The sequence below is a fragment of the Phocoena sinus genome, chromosome 6 (genome assembly GCF_008692025.1).
Source record: "Phocoena sinus isolate mPhoSin1 chromosome 6, mPhoSin1.pri, whole genome shotgun sequence".
In the NCBI taxonomy this organism is placed as follows: Eukaryota; Metazoa; Chordata; class Mammalia; order Artiodactyla; family Phocoenidae; genus Phocoena; species Phocoena sinus.
In genome coordinates this window covers 49,589,827-49,602,333 of record NC_045768.1, presented here as the reverse complement: position 1 = coordinate 49,602,333, position 12,507 = coordinate 49,589,827, and the positions used below count along the sequence as shown (strand labels likewise).

Here is a 12,507-nt window from a genome sequence, read left to right as displayed (position 1 = left end):
AATATTGGCAAAGAAGATAATGAAATCACATACAAAAACCTGTGCATATTTTTTCAGGTAGAAGAGATATAAAGTTTTCATCAAATGAGCAAAGATTAAGAGCTTCTTATGTAGAGTGCATGGCTTTTTTAAAAATGAGCCACAGGTGCACAGAATTATATTATGGCTGTATTATTCTAGAAATTACTATTAATATATTGCCTGTTTCAGTAGCTTCATGGTAATTATTTAATACCAACCAGCTCAATTTTGTGGGGAGGGCTGATCCGTAGTTATGTCCCATTTCTGTGGTGTAAATACTTCCATCATGGCCCATTTCAAACTACCAATGTGAAGCCATTTGGACCTACCAACAGAAATCACACAATTGATTGTTGGGAGCCAGTGGAAACAGGCTCCAACACACCACTGCCTTATTTACATGTGAACTAATTCTGCTTCTGCCTGAAACCAGTAAATTAAAAAGCAAACTAAAGTTAGGAAAGGAAAATGGAAATGTAAAGTGTTATATAATTAACATGTATACGATGTACAGTATATAGTATAAGATATATAATATATAAAATGTCATATATAATTATATTAAATATTATATAATTATATTTTCAAGAAGTGTCACAGAAAACCTCAGGAAAGAGGGCAGGACAGGAAACTCATATTTGAATATGTATTACATGTGAGCATATGTCGCACACATTATTTAATTCTCACACCTCTGTAGCAAGGTTTATTAATCCTTATTTTTAAATTGAAAATAGGTTCAGAGAGGATAATCCATTAGACCACAGTCACACAGACAACAAATGTTAGAGCCAAGACTTGAACCCAGATCTACCTGACTATTCCCCTAAACCAGTGTATAGAAGCTCAGAGTATTGTCCACGAATTAGTAGGATAAATTCTGATATGTTAATTGCCACCTCAGTGGCACAATACTAGTATATTTATTACCTCCTGTATATTAAACTGAATTATAAATTATTACATGAAAACACTTATTTTGATGGTCTAAATTTTGTAGCATATTTATCCTCCTTGGATTATACATATTCTCCAAAATTATAAATCCTTTATCAGTACTGTAGTCAAGTCATCCATTGACTCTGATTTGTTTCCAAGAACACTACTCAAAAGAGAAAGAAGAGGGGAGGGATAACTTAGGAGTATGGGATTAAGAGATACAAACTGCTATACACAAAATAGATAAGCAATAAGGATTTACTGTACAACACAGGGAACGATATTTAATATCTTGTAATAACCTATAATGGAAAATAATCTGGAAAAATATACACGTATATATAAGAGAAAGAAGCGAATATAATTAGTGTCCTTTTTAACAATACCTGACGTTGCATTGCTGTCAAGGCTACTACATGTACATCGAGGCTTCCCACATGGTGTACGGACAAAAAGCACGACTCTTGTCCAGGCCTCTACGAGGAGTCACTGGAAAACACTGCTTGACTTTTTTCTACCACATGTATGGAGCAGGGACTGGCCTCCTGAATGTTTATTTGAAAAAGGAAGGTGACAGTGAAGAGTCCCTCTTATGGAGAAGAAGAGGTGAGCAGAGCATCTCCTGGCTACGAGTGCTGATTGAGTACACCTGTGAGAGGCGACACCAGGTAAGCCAAAAGAGATAAGAATCAAGTGATGGGAAATGTTCCTTTAACCTTCTGATGCTCATTGTTTTTCTTGCTACCATCAAGAATGTTTTGTTCTTTTTCAGGGTCATAGATAAAGGCAGTACTTGTTTAAGAGTAAAAATAATTAGTCTATATTGACTGAACCTAAGCAGTGAATGGGAAATTAGGCAGAAAGAGAAAGCTTTGGGTATTTATGCATAAAGTGATTTTTGCAACTCAGTGATGAAAGTGTATCTATTTTTGTCTTGGTGCATTCTGAGTGTCAGGTATATTCTGTGTACCCTGCAAACTTCCAAAACAGAGTCTCTCTTTCTTCTAAACATGGTGTTACCTAATTAGTTGTTGCAGCTGCATCTTTCACTCATCATTAGCCACACACAAGGGCTTTTGTTGTAAGCTTCTATTTAACAGAGTATGTGGTCCAGAGTAAATTTTTAAGCCTCTGTCCGCACTGATGCAGAAGAAACTAGTCTTGATCCTATGTCCTGGGTCTCCCCTTGGGTCTTCTCACGGGCAGTAGAAGAGCTCCATCCTACAGGATCCCAATTATAAGGGAATCTGGACAGCAATAAGAAAGAGCCTTTTCAATTCCAGTGGGTGAGATTGAGCAGCCAGTTAGTCTAGAAATCAGCAGCAGCCTCCTGAAAGCCACTGACTTCACCTGCCTGCCGTGAGCCAAGGCTCCAGAAAGCTCTGGGGAGATATCATCAGACCCCTGACTATTCCTGAAATTGCTGTATAGAATTCCAGGTGTGACCTTCAGCTAAAAGCCCTACTTCCTCCTCATCCTTGCTTCTGGACCAGCACCCCTCAACTTCAACCACTGGCCGCTTGGTTTAAGCAAATCTTAAAGGAAGATTTAAGGAAGAAGTATCCAAAAGAAAGACATTATTTTACACCAGCCCTTAACCAAAATTAATTTTCTGCAGATCTAAGTGGGAATGAATTGCAGAAGCTCGGGTGACCAGGTTACAGTGCCATCTAGGGTACTGGATTGCTAAGAACAAATGACAGAGGGAAGATGTGCCATTATTTACTGTTGGCCCATTATCTCGGCATGGATAAAATTATCTAAAACTTTAGCAAAGAAAAAAAGCCCCAGGAATAATTTTGATAGTGATTTAATATCTGCTTACAGAAGGAAAATGGATCACTCAGGAACTTATTGATATCATTGATCATCATTCAGAGATGATGAATTAATTTTTTAGGCTATCAGGGCACTCATACTCCTACCCTATTCAAATGTCCTCAAAGTGTGGTCCTGAGACCAGCAGCAACACCTAAATGCATATGCACCTAATATGAAATTCACCTGAAATACCCCACCTCAGAACTACTGAACCAGAAACTCTGGGGATTAGGGCCCTGAAATCTATGTTTTAACAAGCCTCCTGGTGATTCTGATGCACTCTAAAGATGAAGAATCTCTGTTATTGGGAGAAAGGAATCTGAGTCTCTCAGGTAGAGCCTGAGCACAGATGTTTTTTAAAAGCCCCAAATGATGCTGATGCAGAAGAGCTCTAGAATTTGAGTTCTATGGAACAGGTGACTTCCCAGCATCTAACCTGGGGGCCAGGTACAGGTCCTTGCATATACTAGACTTGCTAGGTGGCTTGTTGTTTGAAAATATTTTTGAGCACAAAGTAGTGAGGCACCTGGGGTGGCATCTTGGGGTGTTCAAGTTCAAAGGTGAGGAATGACCTGAGAGACTTTCAGCTCTCAATTTGGAAAGAAGATTCCAGACCATTCCCTTTGGCTCAGAATGGAACAGATGTGAATCTGCCATGAGGAACTTTCTTCTTGATTTTGTGATTCCCTCAGGACTGTCTGGAGACCACGATGAACTAGGTTCTCCAAAACGTCCTAGTGTCTCATAAAACACAGAGACACTCATGTGCAAATGGCCATCTTCTATGTGCCAGGTACTTACGGTGCTGAGAGCTGTGCATGAGTTCTTCCAAATGATATTATAGCTCCTCTTTAAAGATGGGGAAAACTAAATCTCCAGCTGGTCAGTGGCAGAGTGAGAACTCAATCCCAGATCTGACTGGTTCCAAAGTTTGTATCTCTAAGCCACTGTTCTACGTTCCCTCCCACCATAGAAGTCCCAAAATACACTCATTGCCCTGGGTGCCACAAGCACTGAGTGATCTTGGAGAAATGTTATCCTCTCTGAGACTGTTTATACATTTTCAAAATGGGGTAATAATGCCTGCCGTGCTGATATCACCAGAGTTAGAGTGAGGGTCCAATGAGATTATGCTTGTGAAGGGTTTATAAACTTTAAAGTACCAAACTATAAAAAGATACTATTATTGTTTCTAAAAATATATTCTCTCCCAAATAGCTCTGGTCTTTATAACCATGGCAGACTTGGTAATCTCAATAGCTACATCAGGCATCCAGACTGAGATCCTATAGTATGAGGCCAAAATATCTCCTTTTAATAAATATTTATTGACCATTTACTATTTTTAAGTGCCAGGGATACTGCAATGCACATAGCATAGAGTTCCTACTCTTTTTTAGTTTACATTTTAGTGGTAGAGAGGTAGAAAATGTGAAACAAAAATATACAATGTAACATCAGGTGTTAATAAGTGCTATGAAAAAGAATAAGTCAAGCTGATCAGGTAATGAGGTCAAAGAAGTATCAGGGAATACTCATGTAAGGCCTTGGGTGACATGGTAGAGTTTGAAATTTATTCCAAAAGCAATGAGAAACCGTCAGATGGCTTTAAGGTAATACAGTCTGATTTATATTTTAAAACGATCACTCCAGGTACTACATGGACAGTAGGCTGCAGTGGAGTAGACTCTGGGGGCTCCTGCAAGAGGAGTAGGAGTGGTGGGTTGGGCTGTGCAGCAGAAGTGAGATGTCATCAGAAGCCCACAGGACTTCCTTCCATGTGGAATGTGGGGTTTGAGAGAAAGAGTCAAGATGACCTCAAAGTTTTTGACCTGAGCAACTGCTAGAGTGGAGTCACTCTTTGTTGAGATGAGGAAGACCTTAGGTGGAGCAGATCTGGAGGAGTGAGGGCAGTATGTGCAGGAGGGAAATTAACAGTTGGTTTGGTCTGGTTTGGTTTTTGATGTGCAAAGCTTTTGATGTCTATCAGACATCCAAGTGGGTGTGTCAAGTAAAAAGTAGGCTATGAGACTGGAGATCAGGAAAATGCACAGAACTAGAGAAGTAAATGTGTACATCACTAGTGGTGGTGGGCAGGTGTAGGTGATTTTTAGAATGCTGTAGTACTGCCATCATTTGAGATTTATCCTATAGGGGAAACACCTGGGTGGCCTCTGGATGATATTCCAGTCATCAGACTTTTTTCTTTGTAGAAAAAAATGCATTAAGTGGCAAAATTTTAATCATGTCCTTTCCTAAGGGATTTATTAAAGTGCTAAGCAGAACCTGACTCACCATTGATCAAAAACACAAAATGAAAAAAAAAAAAAAAAAAAAAAAACACAAAATGATTTTATTTCCTTTGGATCCCTTGCTTACCTTTCCTCCTCTGCTCTCAGGTGTTTTCCTCCCTGATTTCTTATATTTTGATACCATTGAAAGAGAGTGTTAGACAAATTCTCAGCTCAATGAAATATTTATATCATTCATATTGTTCATTATACTGCCTAACATTTAGTAGGAATTATTATGTGCTGGGTACTGAGCTAAGACCAGGTCTTCAAATTTTCTTATTCATGGTACCCTTAATCTCAGTAATTTTTTTCCTGGTGCCCCTAGACCAAAAGATAGCTAATGTTCCATTTATCAAGTAGTGGAGTCCCAACAATAAGTATTTATGTGCTAATGACTTAGTAACCTTTTGAAAAAAATAATATACTTAAACTGAAAGAAAAAAATAATATTTCTATCTAATTCTAAAACAACCACAATTATTTAATAGAATTTCTACAGATACAAATAGGGGAATAATACAAAGGGGCAATCATGATGCTATAAAATGGTGATCACTCAAATATGAAGGAAATGCAAAGGAGAGGATTGTATGAAATCAAGTGTTTGGCCCAACTGAAGACAATTCAGGGTATAATTCCATCAGGTGATTTTCCTATTATACTTCCATTGCAGAGGTGGAAGTCAAAAAACAGATTTTACTGTTGTCCAGAAAACCAAAACACTTAGTAACTACACTCATATATCTTCCTATCAAGATGTGTTAGGACATTCTTTCTTCTTTTTGCCATTTATTTGGATTCTTGTTTAGGGTCATATCTTTAGAATTTCTATTAATGTTATTTTGCAACATTTCCGTCGTTAAAGCTTCTTTGAGTCATTAATTTCAAGACAGTTTCATGTGCCTATTAATTATCCACTTTATAGTCTCTGATTTAGTTTAAATCATAAACTAGTCCAATGGGGAGTCATTTGCTCATAAAATGAGTAGAGCAAATGTGTCTTTTGGACGATTTTCATTACCTACAAGCCTCCCTGGAGTATTCGGTGGTTTATTAACCGTTATCAGAGCAGCCTTAGAGCTGGTAATATGATCTATTTTCCTTAGAACCTGAATATTTGATCAGTTATTTTCTTCTAGGATCTAAAGTCATGAAACTGGTTTCCTCTTTTTCTTGGGCTGTGTCTTGGATGTTATGGTATTTAACATGATAAGTGACCCATTGTCTTTTTGGTAAATTTAATTGTTATATGTTGCTGTTCATACTTGGGTCTCATCCGTCATTTTAATTCTCCCACCTAGTACTAGTATGAAGGTAGCTTTAGGGAGAGCCTAAGGAAGCTTAGGCTTCTGGGCCCCTCACTCTCATAGGCCCTGTGAGTACCGGGAATAGAATGTTCTAGGTGGGGACGGAAACCAGGTCACCACCAGGAGGCATTTCTAGGTGGGCATTTCTGGGAAATTGCCTAAAAACGTCTCAGAAGAAAGGAACTTGAATCTCCAAGGCTCCAGTAATTTTTGTGAATTTCTTTAAATTTCAAATAAATATTCCCTTTTGTACCTAAATTTGAATTGGTGATTTTGTATTCTTTTCCTGAAAGGGGGCCCCTGAGAACAATCTAGGCTTCCAGACCCATACAGCCTGGATTTGCCCTTGACCAGCATTGTTTCATCAGGATGACTCTATTTCTAAATTCAAACTTCATTATTTTTCAGATAATTTTTGAAGCCATTCGGGGAGTGTCAATAAGAAGTGATATTGCCATTGATGATGTTAAATTTCAAGCAGGATCCTGTGCGGGTAACAGTATTTTTACAATTATATAAGTTTGACTGAAAAGGGATTTTGCAATAGTCTCAAATCATAAAAATGCAAATTAAGTATTTTCTGCAGTGAAAACTATTATTGTCTATTTGTCTTTCCTGACAGAAATGGAAGATATAACTCAGCACTCATCGGGATATTCTGAGGACTTAAATGAAATTGAGTATTAAGGAATGATCTGAATGGGATTAAGTAAACAAAGCCATACCTCTCTTCAATCAAAATGAAAAAAAAAAAACAAATGAATACTGGACAGTCTTAACCATTTCATAAGTTATAAAATGACTTCAGAGCACTCTTTTTCATTACTTTTGCAAAAAATACTGACTCAGGGCTTTTTTTTTTTTTTTTTTTTTTGCATATGACAACTGTTACTAGAAGTACAGGCTGCTGGTTTTGCCTAGATCATTCATCTTAATTTTGGTACCAGTTAAAAATACAAATGTACTATATTGTAGTCATTTTAAAGTATGCAAATAAAGGGCACAATCAAAATGAGATGTGCTCACTTAAATCTGCATTCAGTGAATGTACTGGGAGGAGAATAGGTCTTGTGGGTTTTCTTTTGAAGTTCAAGTATCATAAATATTTTTGAAGTAATAATGTGAGGTGTCAGTAATGTCTGCAGAATGAATGCAGCTTTTCACAGTAACAAGTTAATCTAAGAAAATAAAGTCTTATTTTCTATGTTTTATTCATAGAAATGGAGTATTAATTTTTAAATATTTTTACCATATGTGATAACAAAGGATCTTTCATGAACGTCCCAAGGTATAAGTCAGTATTAATTAATGCTGTATTACAAGGCAATGCTACCTTCTTTTTTCCCCCTTTAAACTACTTTTGAAAGTCACTCTGAACACTTGGATAGAAATTGCACTCTTTTTTTGTAAAGCAAGCTTAAAAATGTTTATGTACACATACCCCCAGATTTTTATAATGGGTTAAACAATTTTACTGATTTTTAAAGTAAATGTTTTGGTAATATTTTGAGTAATATGAATTCAAGCAGATATACTAGACTACTGCCTTTTATTTACATGTTTAGAAAATTGTATATACATATTTGTATACCCAAACAGCTGTTATGAAATTATGATTACCTAATAAAAAATAATTTGAAAATCTCTTCATTAGCAATTAACTTTTTTCAACATTATTTTTCTTTATCAGAATTATCTTCACTGTATAACTGCCAATTCTAATTTGAATCTCTCCTGTGCCACACTTAAATGCTTCTTAAGCCTTTTTATGTGTGACATAAGCATTGCGAACATGGATGCAATAATTAATTTTTAAGGAGTGTTTTATTTCACATAATCTCAATTTTCTCCCAAATTTTATCTTATTAGAATGTAAACTCTGTGAAGACAACAACTCTTTCTTGTTTTATTTACTATTGTAGTTTCAGTACCCAGAAGAATGTCTTGGTATATAGTAGGTACTCAACAAATAAATACTTGAATGAATGAATTTAACCCACCAAACATCCCCCAAAGTGGATATATTATTATCCCTTTTTATAGATAAGGAAGCCAAGGTGCAGAAAAGTGAAAAAATTACTTAAGATTTTACCACTGTTAAGTGGAGAAATTTAACAGTCAGGTCTCTCTGACCCTAAAGCCCAAACCTCTTAATTGCTTTGTGTGGCCAAAAATCCACTGTGCTCATGGATTTGGGAGGCTTTCCCACTCAAGAATGTCAAAACCCGTAAATTAATCTGTAAAAAGCATTATAGCTCCTCAAATGCCACATTACTTAGAAAACAAAAAATGCTCCACTATACAAAATAAACATCCTGAAGTTCATGGAGAAAATAAAATAAACTTTTATAGTAAAGCAAAATTTTGTAACTCAAATCCTTTCTATTTATGATGATTAATTACCTATGGGGGGACATCCCTAAACAGAGTTGAAACACTGGGGAAGGAAGATTTCAAGATGTTGACTAATTCATCAGCATATTAGACATTATAATTTCTTCAAAGCATTATTCCTGTCCAGAGCTTAGTTATATTTGCTGAATAAAGAACTGAAGATTGTGTCAGGACCTAACACAGTATGTAGTGCACAATAAGGGATTTATAATATGTGGTGAAGGAATGAAGTCATTCACCAGACTCCTTGCTTACAGATTACATAAATCCATGGTAATGATCATTGCTAACATTTATTGAATACCTATTATTTTCAGACATCGTTCAAAGACCTTTACATGTATTTGCTCATTTAATCCTACAACAATCCATGAGGTAGAGCTAGTGATATTTCCATTTTGTAAGTAGGAAAACTAAATCTGTCCAAGTTCAGCAGCTAGTGTAGGGCTTGGCTTTGTACCTTGATCTGCTTCACTGTTCTTGAAAAAAAGAAACAACAAGCCCAAAACAGAGTCACTCGTGCTAAGCCCCACATCAGCAAACCAAGACTTAGTAGGTAACCTAACTGCAGTTATAACCTCCCCTAGGACTGTAGTCTTAACAGGTCAGTCTGGAATTTTCTGGTCAGCACCAATGAGGTAATCAGCCACATAGGCCCTTCCCATCCCTCACGGGAAGATGAAGTAATCCACTCTCTCCTTTTGCCTTTCCCCTCCTGTCTATAAAAGGCTTCCACTTTATACAACTCCTTGGAGCTCTTCTCTACTTGCTAGATGGGCTGCTGCCCAATTCATGAATTGTTCAATAAAGCCAATTAGATCTTTACAATCGGCTCGTTTGAATTTTTACTCAACACTGCCAAACCTGTGCTGTAATCCTCACAAGACTGTCTCCTGAACCTCCTAACTCTCCTACCAACTCCATCCCCAATACCAAAGGTTCCAAGTTTCCCTCACTCAAGAGGATTTATTGGCTACCAAAATTGCTCTGAAGGTTGCCAAACCAGAGATACTACTTGGAGCACTAGCTTTGGGAAGTGGAGTGGGGAGCAGGGGTTGGGGGCTAATTATTGACTTAGGGCAAAAAGGAAGGAGGTAACTATTACCAACTGTTGCTGAGAAACAACCTGAAGTTCATAGAAGAGAAGAGAGGAAGTGGAAGGTGAGCAGATGAACTTACCCTCCCTTACTCATGCCCCTTTTGCAGGATTCGCTGATCGGATACTTCTCTTCCTTTTCCAGGTTGCCTTGGCCTTCATTTTAACTGTACTTCACCTGGATGAAAATATGGAAGAACGGTAAGCACAGTATCATTTCCTCAGGTTTAGAAATGCCCCAGGGGAAGGCATACTAGCTAATAAATACTGCTTAACCATTTAAACCCAGGCTTAGCATTTATTCCAATTCTCACCTAAACACATAAGTCCTTCAGATGGAAACTACTTTTTCACACAAATTGCCTTCTCTCCTATAATTTGCTGTCTGGGTTGGAGATTATGTATAGAAGGGAGCAAAGGAGAGGCTACTGGGAAAATAGTAACTCTGATGCAAGGTCTGGCTTAATGTGGAAGAAGAAAATGTTTAGCAAAGATTTGTTGAGAAATTTATGCTCCGGGCATTATACTAAGCATGGAGATTACATGTTAGTGAGGAAAATAGAGATGTAAACCTGTCAGCACAATCAGAGCGCTAAGTTCGATGAGACCAGATGCCCAGGGAGGGCTTAGGAGGGGCATCTGCCAAGGGAGGGCAGGACAAGCCTCCAACTGCAGTCTGGGCAGAGCGGTGAGAACCAGCTCTAACACAGTGTTCCGGGTGCCCGATGTCTTCTGTCACTATCTGGGGGCTAAGGCATGGGTTCTTTGACTTCTTCTCATGCAAGGGACTTGTTTTCCTGTGTGATTTAACCAGAACGGGGGCCAGAGGAGGTGGGGGGAGGGTTTTCGTACCGGTCATTCTAATATTGTGGCATTTTCAACGTGGACTACTATAAAGAGGGGAAACATAGTGGTTAAGTGCACGGTTTCCAGATTCAGGCTGTCTCAGTTTAAATCCTGGCTTTGCCACTTATAGGCTTTGTGACTGAAGGCAAGTCACATCATCTCTGACTCCTATTACTAATCTGAAAAATGGGGCAAATACTTGTCTCTACTTCTTAAGGGTGCTGTAAAGATTAAATGAAAATAATACATACAAGCCCTTAGTGTCCTGACACCACAAAGCCTTTCTAGTTTATATTATAAGGGTGAACGAAATTTTTGGATAAATCACAGTTATTTTTTATGTATCCTTTCTCTACAAGGAATTGTGAGTTATAGTGCCATCTTAAGGATAAAGCAACCATATGATTTTGTCATTTTATCATCTTTTTTAAAAATTATTACTCGCAATACAAGGCCTCATTTTAACCAGCACCTGGGCAAATGCCCACTTTGCCCTTCCCATTCCAGCCATTGTTAATGGTTCTTCTTTGCTGCTTACCTGTATTCATACCCCTTGCAAGATTTATCATGCTAAACCTAAATTTCCTGCTTTTACGTCCATCTCCTCAAGAATGGCTGCATATTCAATTATGTACCTACTCTGCTAGCATACTCAACAAATATTGCTGAACTAAATAAACAAATTCAAATCAAAAGGCATTAGTTTAGTACAAATATGTGTGTGGATTCCAAAAATCACAGAAGGATATAAAGATTCTCTTTGGTCCATCAAAATTTCATGGTCTGGAAATCCACACACTAAAAATTTAACTTAAAAATATGTCACTGGCCACCTGGGGCAACCTGGTAAAAACAAATATAAAGCTTCTTTGGAAGGCCATGCATTCAACCCAGGCTGTACAAGTTTCCCATGTATAAAACTGCATGGAAGGACTCACATCCAAAAGCACAAAAACGTTTAGTGAAACAGTCCACTAGAAGCACAAGTCAGCTGCCAACAAACAGCATAATTAGATACCCAAGACTTCATGGCCCCCATCCAGCTGTGCCAATCACTCTAACATCTCTGACCCTCTTGTCTCCCTCTTATAAGGACCTTTGTGATTATATTGGGCCTACCTGGATGGTCCATGATGATCACCCCACTTTCAAGATCTTTAATTTAATCACATCTGAAAATTCCCTTTTGCCATGGAAGGTAATATATTCACACATTCCAAGGATTAGGATGTGGGCATTTTGGGGAGCCATTATTCTGCCTACCACAATTTTCTTTTGCTATTAGGTCAGCTCTCTTCAAAAGGCCAATTTTGGTTTTTCCTTTTCAACTCCTCTATCTGCTTTATTTTCTTATCTGGCAGGCTAAGACATCCAATATAGTGCTAAATAGAAGCAGTGATAGTATCATCCTTGACTTGTTCCAGAACCTGAGAACATTTCTAAACATTTCATCATTAAATATGAGTTTGCTGAAGGTTTCTGGTGTTGCCTTTTATTGGTTAAATGAAGTTTTCTTCTACTCATAGTTTCCTAGAAATTTTAACCATGAACGTGTGTTGAAAATATTTTTTTTCCTGCTTCAATCTTTCTCCTGAAATCTTTCAATATGAAGAATCATGTTAATTGATTTGATTTGCTAATATTTAATCACCCTTGAATTCCTGTAATAAACCCAATTAAGTAATGACATTTGCTGTTTTGAACATTGCTACATATGTGCAAATATGTTCATGAGAAAGAATGACAGAAATTTTTCTTTAATTTCCTTAGAAATTAGGGGATTTAGACA

The 12,507-nt window shown here is 37.4% G+C and overlaps 1 protein-coding gene across 4 annotated transcripts in view; it reads left to right on the top strand.

Moving 5' to 3' along the window:
* The window catches only part of MAMDC2 (MAM domain containing 2), a 166,269-nt gene extending 158,242 nt beyond the window's left edge, over positions 1-8,027 (top strand). For 2 of the 4 annotated variants that reach the window (XR_004350384.1, XM_032634940.1), the window contains exons 12-14: positions 1,369-1,628; positions 6,791-6,875; positions 7,005-8,027. Coding sequence is in view for 2 of the 4 variants with exons in the window: in XM_032634940.1 (XP_032490831.1) it covers positions 1,369-1,628; positions 6,791-6,875; positions 7,005-7,069 (410 nt within the window). In the remaining 2 variants the exon portion in view is untranslated. The remainder of the gene's footprint in view (positions 1-1,368; positions 1,629-6,790; positions 6,876-7,004) is intronic. The other 2 variants (XR_004350383.1, XM_032634939.1) reach the window with 1 other exon arrangement.
* The last annotated feature ends 4,480 nt before the right edge of the window (positions 8,028-12,507 follow it).